At 46.8% G+C, this 15,906-nt stretch overlaps 6 protein-coding genes across 6 annotated transcripts; 5 read left to right on the top strand and 1 right to left on the bottom strand.

Annotated features, from left to right (window-relative positions):
* Positions 1-49: 49 nt before the first annotated feature.
* On the top strand, positions 50-562 carry BGW36DRAFT_423632 (uncharacterized protein; the record flags this gene model as incomplete). Its single annotated transcript, XM_046219858.1, has 1 exon — positions 50-562. One exon carries the CDS (start codon positions 50-52, stop codon positions 560-562), a length of 513 nt encoding a protein of 170 aa, XP_046077124.1.
* A 1,094-nt stretch (positions 563-1,656) lies between these two features.
* BGW36DRAFT_370602 (uncharacterized protein) lies at positions 1,657-3,070 on the top strand. The gene has a single exon (XM_046215270.1). It carries the CDS (start codon positions 1,888-1,890, stop codon positions 2,620-2,622), a length of 735 nt encoding a protein of 244 aa, XP_046077125.1. The 5' UTR covers positions 1,657-1,887; the 3' UTR covers positions 2,623-3,070.
* Positions 3,071-3,676: 606 nt separating this feature from the next.
* On the top strand, positions 3,677-4,280 carry BGW36DRAFT_423634 (Glyoxalase/bleomycin resistance protein/dioxygenase; the record flags this gene model as incomplete). Its single annotated transcript, XM_046219859.1, has 3 exons — positions 3,677-3,709; positions 3,766-4,088; positions 4,187-4,280. 3 exons carry the CDS (start codon positions 3,677-3,679, stop codon positions 4,278-4,280), a joined length of 450 nt encoding a protein of 149 aa, XP_046077126.1.
* Positions 4,281-5,074: 794 nt separating this feature from the next.
* Positions 5,075-6,859, top strand: BGW36DRAFT_423635 (uncharacterized protein; the record flags this gene model as incomplete). Its single annotated transcript, XM_046219860.1, has 1 exon — positions 5,075-6,859. The coding sequence occupies one exon, from the start codon at positions 5,075-5,077 to the stop codon at positions 6,857-6,859; it is 1,785 nt and encodes a 594-aa protein (XP_046077127.1).
* A 1,332-nt stretch (positions 6,860-8,191) lies between these two features.
* Positions 8,192-11,619, bottom strand: BGW36DRAFT_96690 (SNF2 family N-terminal domain-containing protein). Its single transcript, XM_046222731.1, has 11 exons — positions 11,291-11,619; positions 10,628-11,241; positions 10,460-10,570; positions 10,304-10,376; positions 10,120-10,246; positions 10,020-10,050; positions 9,765-9,943; positions 8,809-9,682; positions 8,562-8,747; positions 8,344-8,494; positions 8,192-8,291 (listed from the first exon to the last, which is right to left on the bottom strand). The coding sequence occupies exons 1-11, from the start codon at positions 11,480-11,482 to the stop codon at positions 8,280-8,282; spliced, it is 2,550 nt and encodes an 849-aa protein (XP_046077128.1). The 5' UTR covers positions 11,483-11,619; the 3' UTR covers positions 8,192-8,279.
* A 138-nt stretch (positions 11,620-11,757) lies between these two features.
* BGW36DRAFT_287051 (uncharacterized protein) lies at positions 11,758-15,526 on the top strand (the record flags this gene model as incomplete). The annotated part of the gene is made up of 6 exons (XM_046210474.1): positions 11,758-12,244; positions 12,306-13,260; positions 13,358-13,429; positions 13,495-13,752; positions 13,824-14,245; positions 14,301-15,526. The coding sequence occupies 6 exons, from the start codon at positions 11,758-11,760 to the stop codon at positions 15,524-15,526; spliced, it is 3,420 nt and encodes a 1,139-aa protein (XP_046077129.1).
* Between the last annotated feature and the right edge of the window lie 380 nt (positions 15,527-15,906).

Consider the following 15,906-nt stretch of genomic DNA (forward strand, 5'->3'; position numbering starts at 1 on the left):
CAAATCAATATTTCTCCTCAAACAATTTGACAATTAAATATCAATCATCATGTCTACTCAAAACACTACCCCCAAGACCCCTCTCATTCCCTCCACCTCTCGATCTGACAATACCACGTCTCGCCAACCCTCGAACTTCGCAATAGGAACAGTCCAAGCCCTCGCCTGGTTGCGCGTCGTGGCTGGCGGTGCTGCCCTTGTTGCCCCCTCCTTCACCGCAAAACTCTTCTTCCTCCCAGGCGTCACACCTGGGTCACTTGCCAGCTACCAACTCCGCCTATTCGGGATTCGTGATGCCGTGATCGGCGAATTACTCTACACTGTTCGCCCAAAATTCCCGTCCGCCGCTTCCCCAGCGTCACAGACGGAGTCAGATTGGGAGAGGGACCGAAAGGAGTTGCGCAGAATGCTGTGGGCGAATGTTGCCACGGATGCCTTGGATGTTGTTGTGACCGGAACTGCCCTCGCGGCTGGAATTATTCCGCGCTCAGCTGCTGTTGCCGTGGGCGGTGGTGCCACGGTTTTTCTATTGATGGGTTTGGTAGGACTAAAGACGATCTAAAGCGCCAAGTGGTATGGGGTGCTTTACGTTGGATAAAGTAGAGCCTGGAAGAGATGGTCGCACAGAGCATATCAATTGATCAAATTTAGGACGTGACTGAATTGTACTGAAGGAGATAACTAATATACAATATATCATAATGCACATGTAGTTTAATAGACTGCTGATATCATTTGAATAGGTTGAAGTATTCTGGAATATCTTTGTGGACAACTGGGGCCGATTTGAGATAAAACCGCATGTAGATTTCTCAACAATACGATATTGAATGTCCTCCCAGAAATTCAGACAACATCATCCTTACCCCCTAATTGTATTCACTTCTTTCCTATAACCTTTGATCTTTGCTACCCGCTTCACTGTATCAGAAATCACCATGTAAAGCCTGTAGGCCGACTCTCGAAACAAATACGGGGTATAACGATCGATAGAAGAATACCGGATAATATGATTTGCACTTTGGACTGAGTTCGTGGTGTCGTCATCTTATGGGGGCTTCTTTTTGATTCACTAAGGTTGTACATAGTTTCCTCCGGACAGGCTTTTTACGAATTGACGTCGTTCCTCGTACGTATTCTATCAGCAGTACCAGCACGGCGTTTTCTGAGCGACATTGACCATTGGGTCTGGTGAAGCGACAGAGAGACGATATGAAAGATATACCGCCAAGATGAATAACTACGCCTCCGGCAAAGCACTTTGACAGGCGGGAAAGTGGCTGTTTACCTGCCTCTAAACCAATCGAAAGCTACTCTGGTTGGCTTGAGCTCGGTTGAGGCTGAACACCTCCAATTGGGGAGATGAGGCAGGCAGTGTTAGAAATGAGAATGGACGGTTTTGAGGTTGGCATACTTAAGCTGAGCTTTCCAGACAAAAGCTCCAAATGTCGACTGGTGAGATGGATGTTATGGCCCCATAAGTAATTCTAGTGTATAGCGAATTTAGTCGTTATCACTGATTTAGCCTTACACTAATTGAACCTTCCAAGTCGCTAATCAGAAGGAGCTCTCACCGTATTCACCGCCTAGTGACTACGAATACTCCCGGACACGAACTCCGCCCCGCCCTTTTCTATCCATGATTTTGAGGCGCAGCTTATAACAATTGCCGGGAAAAAACATCATCGAATGTCATTTTATTCGTCGACATAAAATTTTGATTTCTCCGTTTTTACTACCGAATTTCCTCGACTTACAGAAGGACGGGGGCTTTCTGTTGCTCGTGTTGTTTTGACTCACCTATGTTACTAAACACTATTGGTAACCAGTATATCGGGTTCTATCTTCGCTATTGTTAAAAGCACTAACCCAGTCCTCCACATCATCATGAAACCTACACCCAGCTCAACACCGGGGCCCAGCTCAAACTCGGGAATAATTCTGGACATACCAGATCAAGGACCCGAAGACCTCCTGGAAGCGCAAAATACGGCTCGAGTATGGCTGCAGCGTGGTTACTCTTCGTTGGAGAATATAATTGAGGACCTGCATGACTATTTTTCGCTTGATGCGGATAACAACCCAAACCCTTCAATCGGCAGATTTGCCGAATATCTCCTCCATGACAGACTCCAAGAGCAAGCAGGCTGGCTGGATGATGAACAGGCTGATATGGAAAAGCTCATCGAGGCATATAAAACCCTTGAAAAGGAGGGAATCGTAGCCAGAGCAAATTTTACATGTTGTGGCACCTGTGGGAATGCCGAAATCGGTGGAGAGGCCGAGAATGGGCAGGTCGGGTACTGCTACTTCCACGAGCAGGACACGGACAGATGTATCGAATGGGGTGGGCTCTGCCTCCGGTACGGTGTGATTGGGGACGACTATAATGATAAGGAGAAAAGGATGGCTATGGGCAATCGTGTCGCTAAGGTTCTTGAAGACTCAGGACTAGAAGTGGAATGGGATAGGAACCCAGAAAGGGTAATAGATCTTCCAAATTTCAAGTGGCAGGTCAGGTTATATGAAGGAGCCAGAGTCGAGGATGAAGAAAGTGGCGACAAAGACGCGGATGACATTGGGATACCCCTAAAGGTTAACATTCGAGAAGCGGTGAATTAAGAAGGGATGGTGGTTATGATTGCCCAGGGTGCGTAACATTACTGTCTCGGGTTCGGCTATATACTTTATTGCTTGGCTTCCCCCCCTTGTCTGCATGTTGACAAAATCATCTAGCATTTTCTGATCAGACGTGGGATAATATGAATCATAATATGATTAGCCTTTGAAATACAAGAAATCAGAGCATTAACTTGGCAGAATCGGTAGTCGGAAGAACGAGACCATCCAGTGATACTCGTATATGCGAGCCACGTGTCATAGCGTCGCGACTGTAGCTGATGTGATAATGATTTACCTGCTAAGCTATGACCTTCGTACGTATTTAAACTCCATGCGGACTATCTACACAGAAGCCGTGGGCTTCCGGTTGGCAATCACAAATTTATGTTCATATTGTCTTTTTGCAACCTTGATCTTGCATTTACCAGAATTTACAGGTACGATGACGTATCTTCAAGCCGAACATGGCTTCCGTTTCAACAATGAGGTTAACTATTGAGGTGGTTCGAGAGAAGCCGTGCTTTCTTGGAAAAGAAGAGGCTTACATTTGCCAAAGGGATCTACCGTGTACCACTCTTATACAACAGCCTATCCACCACGCAGAAAAATCGTTCCAGCAGGCATCACTAGTTTGCCAATCAAGAAGATACGAGTCTCGACGCGTCCATTCAACGCCACATGGTTTCAAACCCGCGCCTGAGGTTCCCCGCACGGCACGTCGAGTACGCGAGACCAGGTGACCATCACATGTCGCTGGCCATTATGACTCGCTGGGACGACAACCTTATCTTCGTGATCCAGAAGAAAATCGTATTTGAGCGCAGTCTTTATTGGCTCCTTCTTGCCCTTTCTCGTAATATCCCTGGTCGAGCCCTTTGGTAACGCCACCTGCCTAAATGCAATGACGAGGTGCAGCCATGGCGAGAAAATCTACATAAAGAATGCCTTGTTTCCCGAGCCTAGGTGGTTGTGTGTGCTATTAGCAATACTCCCGCAAGCTCTAATTAGCTAAAACTCTTAATCAATATCCCAAGTACTCAAAAACAGTGCCAAGATGTCTTCACAGGAAGATAGCGACCCGTGTCGAGTAAGAAAAGTACTTCTGTTTCATTGAATGGAGTGAAGTGATAACTTGTGCATCAGTTTGGTGAGGTCTGCTGGTTGGAAATACCCGTCAAAGACCCTAGTCGTGCCTTGCCATTTTACCGGGAAGTCTTCGGCTGGGACTGTAAGGATGAAGGCCTCGACTCCAAGGACCCTGGCGTGATGAAGATCTTCTTCTTTAGTAGCAAGGGAGGAAATACACAAGGTTGCTTCATGCATGTCGAGCCCAACAACTTTCTCGCCACTTCACTTGCCCCAATGAACGAGAATAAGGAGCGGTGGGCAGTGACCACAACCTTCGCTGTTGCTAGTGTCGACGAAACGTTGAGGAAAGTGGAGCAGAGTGGAGGAAGAGTTTATTTGTATGCATCCTCGCCTGACTGTATTCATATACTCCTTTCTTCCCTCTTTCTTTCGAGGTTAGTGACCGACGTTGATTCATAACTCGATCTTTCTTTAGGCCAAAAAGAGCAATCGGCGGTGATATGGGCTTTTATGGTCGTTTTGTCGATACCGAAGGTAGTGTCCATGGAGTTCATTCCATGAAAGAATAGGGTTCCGGCTCTGTTCGAGGTAATTTGAAATTAATATAGTTGGGGCAAAAAATTATGACTATTGACCATTCTTTGCTATTTAATGTACGCCGTTGCTCTTCAGAAGCTGTTCTGAAATTTCACTTGCAATACCCAAATAGGGGTAGTAAAATAGATCATAACGTAATGAATTGCTTAGATTAGATGTTCTTGTTATTTAGTATCAAGCATTAAATAAGTTGACACTTAAACTTGCCTCGTAGTGCGCAAGAAATTGATGAAATTCAACGGGTCCTTTCTCCTCGATACACACTCCATCCTCCGCATGTTTGACGTGTTTTTAGTGAACCTATCACAACGACTCTGTTGAATCGAAAGTTCGATAAATTCGCCGCAGTCGCTGCACGTCTCACATAAGAAAATTCATTTTCTTTTCATCTATGACTTAAGAACGCTGAAGGTGAGTTCGATCGGGTTAAATATGGGGAATACGGCGATAGATATCGAACAAGATGTCCTACACTCTCAATAATCCAACTAACATGTTTGCGCGTATGGATTTTAACGTTATAGAGGACAATAACCATTGGGAATCGTTATATCTGACCGAGTGCTGAAATCAATTTTAATATAAGCCAATCTGCAAAATCTTCAGTGTTATAATATCCATTCTATGTGAAAGATTAATTCCAGGGCGACCTCGTATTTGTGAAGCTGCTAACTGGAGGACGACTGGGTAGGCGAAAAGACCACCCCGCACTTGCTAGCGAAAAGCTTCGAACCAGTTTCCATATCCATACCCCAACACCGGCAAGATGTCGAGCCTAAACAACCTGCCCGATGAGATCATACAGGAAGTGGTCAGCTACCTTCCCGGCAGAGACGTCAAAGCTCTACGTGCAACGTCGAAACGCCTTTGTACGGCGTCAGCACGATGGCTGTTCCCCATCCTTTACCTCTCAAACCACCCACTAGATCTGCAGGTTTTCAAACTTGTCGCCGCAAATACAGAGTTGGCCGGAAATGTGAGGGAGCTCATTATCGACGACACCAGCCTCGCCCCTTCATTGGGGGTGTGGAACAACTACCGGGCCCTCGCCGTCCGGGAATCCGAGTTTTGGAAAGATAGGCGGAAGCCATACTTTGCTGACGACGAACCGTTTGATGTACAGGGTCGAGAATGGCCGCGAGAGCCAAATAGGGTTTCTTACAATCACCTGGTTGGCATACTGGGCCAGCACCACCAAAATCTGGCTATGCGCGCCGACATCGTGGCTCTGAAGGAGGCCTTGCCAAGATTAACCGCTCTAAAGAGCTTAATTCTGACAAACAGAACCGCCGACGAGAGCTTCAAGACCGGAGCACAGAGCCAGCAGTCGTCCAGTCCAACCGTGCGGCAGTGGAGGCAGCTTGGCCGCGAACACCGAGAGCGGCCGCCGTTTCCTCCACGATGCGATTGGGCATGGTGGCGGCAGCCCTGCAATAGGGAGGAAGAGTGGACCAGAGGCGAAGTATACGACGACGTTCTCCAGCATGCCATTGACGAGAATGGCGAGCCATACGGCAGAGAGGAGAGCGAGGCAGATACACAAGATCTCCTGGCCAGGAACGAAGAGCGGCGGTCTCAACTGAGGAACGGCACTAACACTCAGCAGGACACAGATAATATGCACCGAGATTTTATTGACAGGGAAAGCGACAGCGACAGCGACAGCGACAGCGACAGCGACAGCGACCGCTCGGTCGGCCGCTCCATTGGTCGCTTCGGGCCCAATCCTGCTGGACGCTGGAGCCCACGACGACGCTGCTTCGCTCGCGAGTCGCGTGGCATTTACGTCACGCTCATTGCTCTGTCCGACAAAACGCTGCAATCACGTCTCACTGAGTTCCGGATTGACGCATCCCACGATATTCTCTATGACTGGGGCCTAGTGCCGCCCTATGTCTCAGGCGTCTCATGCGCCATCTTCCACAAAGATGGTAGCTCGTTCGCCGAGCCCTTGATCCAATCGCTAAGATCGTGCGCGCACCTCACAAAACTGGACATCACCATCGGCTGTGGTCTGGCCCAAGACCCGAGCGTCGTGCATGACGGTACGCTACGTGACCTGTTGGCCTCAATGCCGCACCTGCAGGATCTCTCACTCGCGTTGCCAGGGGATTCGGAGTCGCTAGCCAGGTACGAGCACGCGGTGTTTCCGAACTTGCGGCGCTTCAGGCTCGCGCGTGTCTCGCTGTGGCCGAAGAAGCTCCTTGGGTTTATTCGTCGGCACGTCAGCACGCTCGAGGAGGTGCGCGTAGAGCAATGCGTCGTACTCACCCTCGCCGTCAGCTTGATGTCAAGTCTGGACGAGATCCAGTCTGTGGCAGATATTGGGGACCTACCCTCCCTCGTGCAGGGCATTACTCTCTTGGCTGCGACGCCAGTGTCGCGGCTCGTGGCTGGCAAAGTTGCGCTGGATTCGGTGATGGGTTATGCTAAGGAACACGGATCCGGTGGGCTGCACCCAGACCTGGTGTTTCGCCAATCGCTGGTCTTACGATATTCGTGGACATATGGGGTTGATGATGGGCTTCGTACCGAGACACTTTCCAATTGAGTCCTCAAGTTCAAGAAGACGCAGGTCTTGCGACTATATGACTGTAGGCAGTTGCATGAAGCCACCCGGTCGACTGCTTCCTTATCTGGTATCCCTACGTGTGCTGGAATCCATCAGATCTGAATCTCCTAGCTTTGATCTCGGAGTTTGTCGAGAGATCGTATAGCTTCCGCTAGGATATATTGTCCCGATGGGTAATTCGAGGTGGCCATCACTTGAATAGCTGCTTGATTATCGGTAAAGACAACACACTAGCGGGGAGTGCTCGCCTTTGCGTGTGTGTCGAGTGCGATCTGGAACGCTATATCGATCCCTCTTAGTTCTGCCGCATAGTGAGTGATTCTGATGGATCAGTGAGCAGGTGGGATATAGCATATCCACTTAAATGACATGTGCGATGCTACAACACTCAGTTTCACGACACTTTATGCTCAGCCGGGCTCGCTGATCGCTCACTGAGTAGGACCCACGAGCTCCAGAGGGATTAGTGAGTGATCAGTGAGCGTTCAGAGTCTAGAATGGATACTCACTGAACGCTCTGAGACATCAGGTAATATTGCCCTAAACTATAAGAAGACCTTGCTTTTGTTACTTTTCTCCATCATGGTCCTCACTATTGAAGCCTACTGACATTTATTATCCTCAGCTTGACCACTACGCAATATATGATGGTATTCTTATGGTAATGATTAATTTCTACTTCTTATTTTCAATCTACCTACAGTTGTAAATATTGTCATTTATCGATATACACTTTTAATATTCATCAAGAGTAAATAGTCATTCCAATACAGTAGTCTAAAACTTCAAGAATCAAGATAGCACTCTGAGGTTTTTTCCCTCATCAGACAACGGTTCGTCCACAAGTTCCACCACAGTCGGGGAAGACCCCTCCAGCCAAAAAAAGAGAGTTAGACAGGCCTTTTTGTCATATTCGTGGTTAAAAAAGGTTCAATCGATTTGGAGACGTTTTATTATTACAAATGTACATGCTCAGTATATTCCAAGGACGTATAGAAGAGCATTTTTATACCCTATCGAAATCTCCTCGCGATTTTTCCGAGGACCAGTTTAATCAATGTCACCGTGCACTAAAGATAGGTATTAGAGCATGGATTCAAATGAAAACCAACCAGTAACTCCCTCATTCACGTAGTCCTTATTCGTAGATTTGTCATGAACTAGGGCGGTTCATTATGTGATTACTTGTTGTCTTTGGAAATTTGGTGACTCATACCCATCCCATTTTACTCGAGGAATTCTAGCAATTTCTAAAAACAGTGAGAGTTTGCCTTGGCCTTCAGCTAAAAACATGACTTACCTTCCATCGGACCTCTGACGCTTGCAAATTCTGTTCAGATTCTGAAAGAGATTCATTGATCATGCGCAATTTGTGGTTCTGAACCCACTGGATATACTGTTACACGAAGCCAACACACGATTTCCGTTAGTAATCTCCAAATAACCCGTGTGGGAGAACATACCTTTTCAATTGACTCATCAACAATATACCTAACCACCTCCACATCGTGTGTCTGACCGATACGATGTACACGGTCAACAGCTTGAGATTCAGCCATAGGATTCCAATGAGGCTCTACAATATGAACAGAGGTTGCAGCAGTGAGGTCAATACTACCGTGATGATCAGCGGAGGGACTCCATTAGGAACATAATCAGGGAAGGGGGGAAGAATGTGTACCCTTCGCCAGCTGCTCCAATGCTCGCCAGCATGATGTTACATCGAGAGTCGTTGCCGAACTTCTCGAGAGCTTCCTTACGCTGGGATAAGGATAGCTGGCCATCGATACGCTGGAACGACAGTTGTCTCTCGTCAAGGGCATTTCCTATCAGGTCCAGCATTTTCGTCCAGTAACTGAAAACCACACTAGAAGTAGTCAGAAGACAGCTGCAATCAATAGGCTGTATGAAGGGTATTCGTTTCATACGCTTTGCGGGGTTGTGAATTCATGCCACTCGGCTCCTGCCTCTGTAAGATATTGTGCAGAATCGCCTTCAGCTTGGCGGATGGTGGTGATCGCAGCCCCGCAGGGTTCGTTAGTCCTGCTGGCGACAACGCCTCCCTTGTAGGTGATGATGGAAACTGCAGCTTATCTACACTACAGTGTAAACAAGAGAGCTGGCTGTCAGAACTCGGCAACTTTGTTACGCAGATGTCGCAAATGACATGTCCACAACCAAGTTCCTCGACGACAAGCTCGCTCCCATTTTCTCCTTCCACATCACTGTAGCAGAAGATACACTGCTTGACATTTGTTTCGAGCATTGTCCTAGTAAGCAGCTTTTCATCTCGCTCTTTCCACGCCTTGCGTGCCGCAGCTGTAAGCAGGGCCTCCCCATGATCACAGATTAGGCGAAGTATAGAAATCAGAACCAGAATATTGGTGGCGGACTGCCTTTGAGGTACTTTCTCGTTTCCTGCCATCAGATACGAGAAACGTTTGAAGAACTCATATAATTCTCTATCATCAGGATCCAATCTCACAATTACTTCACGTTTTATCTTCTGTGGCAAGTTGAGTTCTACAGAGTGAGAACTTTTGGTTCGACGTAAACAAGTAGCGGCCACTACCCTTCGGAGCATCTCTATACTGTCCTTTTTCCGTTCCTTGATCGGCCTAGTAATGTATTGGATGAATAAATCCTTGGTTTGGAGAGAAGGCGTTTGGATAAACTCTAGGAGTGCTCCAAAATCGTCTAGAGAGTTTTGAATGGGTGTCCCGGTAAGGCACCATCGGTGCCGACTGCGTAGAGAGCGAACAGCTCGAAATGTCTTGGAATTGCGATTTCGAATTCTGTGAGCTATAGGGATATCCTAACTGTCAGAAAATGGACACGGTTGAGATATCTATAATGGTGATGGAGTGAGAGAGCGTGGCAGTACCTTCGTCAAGAATCACTCTGGCCCACTCATTTGCAAACAAAGGACCTTTTCTGATCTCCTCGGACCTGAGTGTATCATATGTGGTTATTACAATATCGTACAAGCTAATGTCGGATGCAGTCTCTTGGCGGTTAGATCCATAATATGTAATCCATCGGATTTTCTCCGGGTGAATATGGCTATGATCAAAATATGAGTGAAAAATTTTATAAGATGAGGAATCAAGAAACAAAGCAGAGGATAGAACGTGCGTACTTGCTGATTTGTTGCTCCCATCCGTAGATAGCTACTGAGATTAGCAAATGATCTATACACATCTAAATAAAGTTGATGTTTTATGAGGGTCCTATCATACTTGACTTAGGGGTCACGACCAGAGTAGTCCTTGGAATGTTTTTGCTCAACGGCAGATTTTTGTTGATCTGGTCTAGGTAATGACAAACGACTGACAAGCTCGACAACGTCTTGCCCAATCCCATTTCCTAGATGCAATTAGCTGAGTCGAGTGCCCCGGTAAGTCATGAGGAATTCAACAGTACATCTGCCAGTATCCCCCCGCCAATTGGTGGAGGAGGGGACATTGCATATAGTTCGGTTACAATATTCTGATAGCTAAATATAAAGCGCCATTCTTGGTCAGCAATTTTCCTCCGTATCGCGATGACAGCTGGGTATATTTATGGCTTAAGACTTACCGAGACTGCTCATTCGGACCTCTGGAGACATTCCATATCGTTGGGAAGTGTGATTTCTCATATATGCCTTCTTCTTTCTCGACCATCATGACCAAGGCCTCTATTTGATGCCTATGAAGGAACCGTTAGTTCATGTTAATCTACCTTCATAATGAGGTGAAAGCTTGCCTCTTGAGTTGCGTCACCAGTCTTGAGCTTGGCTTAATCATCGGAATCAATTCATCCAACGAAGTCGCCGTGTCGAATATCTTCTGGACTTTGTTGACCTCGCTTTCGTTAAGAACGTCACTGACCTTTGCTGATCGCTGTCCATGAGGTGCACAACATGTGGACACTGAGAGTTCCTCTATGGGGGGTAATTCTTGGCCTGGCCCCAACAAGTACTGCGGGTTAACATACTTTACATTTCGGTTGAATTCTGTTTCTCCAGGGTGTTGTAAAAACAACCCCCCTCCCGCCAGAGTGTCCGCAATCGCATCCTGTTGCTGAAGAAGTCCATACAAAATGATCCTCACGGAAAGAAATCTTGGGTCTGTATTGTATTGGTCCTTTTGCTTCTTGCTATCGTGTTTAGTCTTTTGTTTCTTGCCGCATAGGGTTGCATTCATGGTCACTGCAAACTCGTGAACCAAGCGTGACAGCGTCTCGGACACCAAAATCGCAACAGTATCCTGTGCGGTATTTAAGGAAATACACACCACCTTCCCCTCGAATCTCAGCCGAGCAGGGGTGCATTCAGATGGCCCACTACATCCCGGGGAGGAGATCGCTTGCATACAGAGCTAGAAGGCGCGTTAACTCCATTAGAGACAGCAAGTGGGAGGTGAATACCAATCCAAAACATGTGTCATACACTGGATCCGCTTCGGCGGGCTGGTCTTGTCTGATTATAGGAACTGAATGCCAGGGACCGTTGCTTGTAAGATCAATATAGACTTTATCTGATGGGCCTTTCTTGGGTTTCTTGTTGGCGGCTTGTTCGTTGGCGGGGAGCGGGACCCCCCGCTTTTCGGGTGTGGCCATCTCGGTCCGTTAAAGTTTCAAATATATATATTTATTTTTGACTTCCTTGATCAGTCGGTTCATGTGTGTATTTATCTATTTACCCAGCTGATCGGATTCAGCCTGAAACGCTAAATGTGACGGAGTTATTGTCTTGTGGCTGTGTAATGCGGTCACTTGCATATTATTATGGCTAGTTGTTTAGCGCCAGACTGCCTTGCAGATTCTGGTCAGGAAGTCTCTATTTATGAGAGGCGTTCCGGTTCAACCCACGTACAGACGTTCATCGATCCACCATGGCGTCCATCGATCCCGTCCAGCAGGCTTTCGCCGACGCGAAACATTCATTCCGCACAAAACTCAAGGACCCAGACATCTATAAGCAGATATTGGCGACCAGCAATATCAACGATGTCTACGATGCGACCAAGAAGCTTCAGGAACAGAAGCAGGGAAATAGTCGTCATTTGAACAAGATTAAGCCTTTCCTCAACTGTCTCAATAGATATGCTGGGGTTATTGAGACGTTTGTGCAAGTTAAGCCAGAGATTATGGCTTTGATCTGGGGCCCATTGAAACTCCTGTTGCTGTGGTCGAGTGAAGTGACTACCGCTCAGGATAAATTCACGAACACCTTGGTAGAACTAGGACACGCCATGCCGCATATGGATCTGATCGGTAGCCTGTTCGGGGCCAACGACGCTATCAAGGCCGCGATGGGTTTGCTATTTGAAGATATTCTGGAATTTTACCGTATTAGCTTTGATTTTTTCCGCAAGCCACGTAGGTGCTCTTGATAAACCGCCAAAAATAGGCGTGCTAACCAATTAACCATTCGAATAAGACTGGAAGACATTGATTGATGCTTTATGGGACGGCCAGGTCAAGAAGTTCAACGAGGTGATAACTAACCTCAGACAACATTCAACCCTGCTGAGGGAGGGAGTAACACTTGCCGATATCAGAGAAGCCCGTGACCACCGTATTCGGTCTCTTGATCTTCTTGATGAAACACACAAGTATCAGCAGCGTCAGAAGTTTTCCAGCCTGCGGGATCGGTTCTCCGTCGATTTCCATGATGAACGGCTGGATTGGATTCGCAACAGGTCTGTTTCAGGCTGTGAAAAGTGGCTTTTGGAAGATGCCGCATTTTGTAGCTGGCGAGATGATTCCAGAAAGGGGAGTCAAATCTCCGCATGGCTTTGGTTCCATGGTATCCCTGGAGCAGGGAAAACATACATATGCGGCGCAGCCATCGACCACCTCAGGCAACACAAGCAAAATAAAACCCTGTTCGCGTTCCTCAGTTATACCAACAATACCAGCCAAACAGCCCTCACCATTCTGCAATCGTTTATTTTCCAAGCCGCTGAGGATGACCCGGATTTCCAGTCCGTTTTGGTTGATGCAAAAGAGCGCGAACTTCGCGGAAACACTGGCTATGTCATGAAGTTGCTCAAGAGTTGGCTCCAGACAGCCGGGCCTACATATGTTGTTATCGATGGCCTTGATGAGATGGAGTGCTCAGAACGGCAAATCCTTCTACAAAAGTTGGAGGAGCTCTCGAAAGGATGCGATGAGCTGCGGTTTCTTGTCTGCTGTCGATTGGAAGCAGACATATACAAAGCACTGGAAGGAAAGTCGACTAATATCCAAGTTAATGAAAGGAACTCTGGTAGCATTCAAACGTACATCAATAGCAGGTTCGATGACTTGATAAAGAGTCATAGGTTTGATCCCAATACCGAGCTTGAGCTGCGTGTGCTCCTGTCTCCTTTATCAGCGAAGGCAAAAGGTTAGTTGCACCCCCTCTCTACATATGAACATAGTAGCGTGCTGAAAAATTCACTTCTCGTTTCCAGGCATGTTCCTCTTTGCGCGTATTATTATGGACAGTGTGGCGGAAATCAACAGCATGGATGAGATTCGCAGCGAGCTCAAAGCCTTGCCGAATGACTTGGATGACGCGTGAGTTTCAAATGCAAATTTCCTCCTCCCAAAAGCCATATGGTTAGAACTGAGTGGTAATGCAGTTACAAACGCATTTTCCAGCGAATCAATAAGCTACCTCCTCCCCGCCGAGAAAAACGCAGAAAAATCCTAGGCTGGATCGGATGCGCCCCTATACCCATGACGATCTTCGAAATGAAACAAGCACTATCAGTTTACCGCGCCAACGGTGTTTCTCGTGTCTCGACTGAGCTTTTTGGTCTGGACTTTCTCCACATGTGTGGCCCTTTTATTGAGATCGTAAATGGCAAATTGCAGTTTGTCCACTTCACCGTCCAGGAGTAGGTTCACATCCTCTTCCTTCATCTGACGGCATTCAGTGAAAGTATTGCATGATTAATATGATTACTAGGTACATTTTCAGCAGAGAGATCCCTGACTTTATTGACAAGAGAGAAGCCACACGAGACCTAGCCGCGGCATTTTTAGCCTATCTTGACTCTGGTATACTGGAACCCGATGTCGACGACGATCGAATTTCCCGTGACATTATGCGCGGTAAATATCGACTGCTCCAATATGCACATTTTTATTTACCTACATTACTCCAACGTCTGAATAGCATGAGCCCGGTGTCAGAATCGGTTGGCAGGCTGCTGGACCGCTTGGCTCGGCATTGTAGCAATGATAAATTTCAGCCGATGGTCAACAGTCGAGAACCACCGTATGCAAATGATCATTATAAAAATCACTGGCCAATTGGATATGAATGCGCTCGTCGCACATTCCAGTTTCACATAGCAGAGAAGCGATGGAGCTGGAACCAGAGCAATAGTAAGTGTCTTCCCCCTTCGCAGAGTAGAAGTCACTAACACCGAGACTGTTCTAGGCGAAGCATGGGTCAATTTTGATCCTCTAAACACTTCAAAAATGCTGGTCCGGATTCAGGACCTCTACGAAGAATTAGTACACGATAACGGCACATACAAGAAGATAGAAACTCACTACGTCCCACGTCTATTCAAATGCACATACCTGTTTTGCACGTATAGTCGCCAGGGATTTGAAACAAGACACGACAGAGATGCCCATATCACACACCACGAACGGCCATGCAAATGCCCAGTGCCGAATTGCATATATTTTACACTGGGGTTCAATACGCAAAAGCGATGTGACGAACACTTGGCTGAAATCCATGCTTCAAAGTTCAGTGTAGATGACCTCTCTAACATGAATACTGTAGACATCCAGCCTCTCCTATTTGCCCTAGTTATGGAAGGTGATTTCGAAAATATACGACGCTTAGTAGCCTCACCAGGTGGGAAAAAGCTCAGTCCAGAAGTCCTTGCTTCGGCACGGCTTATTGGTGCCCAACAGGGTTCCCTAGCCATAACAAGATTTCTAGCTCCGCCGGACGAGACGAATGTGCCACTGAAAATCGTCAAAGCAGCCATGAGGAGCCAGGATACCGAATGTGCCGAGTGGGTTATTGCAAGGTCTGATACGGATGATTGTACCGAATTGATGAAGACGGTGCTTGGCGTCAAGTCAGAGGAAATCTATGGAATGTGGGAACAATATATCATTGACAAGATAAAAAGTCAAAAGTCCCGTCAAAATATGGATCCATTATTCTTAGTCGATGTGTGCGAAGGGCCGGGCCTAGTCAATGAGGTTTTTCGACAGCAAGTTTTCAGTGGCATTAAAGGCAGTATTTTGAAGGAAACCAGGTTGCAACACACTCTGGAGAAGCTCAAAGATGACATTGATAGATCCACACTGGGGGCCATCTTGGTGCGGGTAGCCAAGTCAAGTTGTACCCTTTCCCTCGCTAAACAGCTTCTGTCGTATGGCGCACCGATCGATCACCCAAGGAGGACAATTTCACGGTCTGGCAGACTAGTATATGGTGGAGTAGGAATGACGGCGCTCCACGCAGCAGCAAAAAAGACTAATGAAGATGCTGCTTTGCTAATCAAACACCTTGTGCTGCTTGGTGCAGAGGCATTCGATGTGCGTATGAAAGATGAACCAGGTCCAAAGGGAATCAAGCAATTTATTGGCCTCGAGTGGAGTGATCTTGTCGCCCAGGCACAATTGACGCGACAATAGGGCTAAATTGTTATCGATTAAGCCATGCCGATATTGAAGTACGATGGTTAATGATGCCTGATTAAAGACATATAAAAATCTATTAGTTCATAACGCTTCTAATAGTTGTATCAGCTAGATATTGGTCTAGAATTGATCTAATCTCATTTTTGTTCAAAACCTACAGGAATTATAATGATTGAATGATTGTGATATGCATTTACTAAATCATAAGAAGATAGATAGAATTGGGGAAGGTGTGCCATTGACGACAAGAAGTAATGACATGGGATTTTTTTTTTGTTGAGTTCGAAACAATAGCAACATTGAAGAGAGGGCAATATGCCATAGGCATAGGCGTAAGGATTGGTGCCTGAGGCTACAAACCCAACCGGTGATCT

The sequence above is a fragment of the Talaromyces proteolyticus genome, assembly GCF_021365285.1.
Source record: "Talaromyces proteolyticus strain PMI_201 chromosome Unknown BGW36scaffold_2, whole genome shotgun sequence".
NCBI classification, from domain to species: domain Eukaryota; kingdom Fungi; phylum Ascomycota; class Eurotiomycetes; order Eurotiales; family Trichocomaceae; genus Talaromyces; species Talaromyces proteolyticus.

Coding starts and splice junctions, on each gene's coding strand:
- BGW36DRAFT_370602 (XM_046215270.1), top strand. CDS start 1,888: ATGAAACCTACACCCAGCTCAACACCGGGGCCCAGCTCAAACTCGGGA.
- BGW36DRAFT_96690 (XM_046222731.1), bottom strand. CDS start 11,482: ATGGCCACACCCGAAAAGCGGGGGGTCCCGCTCCCCGCCAACGAACAA. Junction 9,944..10,019: donor TGGGAGCAACAAATCAGCAA/GTACGCACGTTC, acceptor TTTTGATCATAG/CCATATTCACCCGGAGAAAA. Junction 8,748..8,808: donor AATTCACAACCCCGCAAAGC/GTATGAAACGAA, acceptor GACTACTTCTAG/TGTGGTTTTCAGTTACTGGA.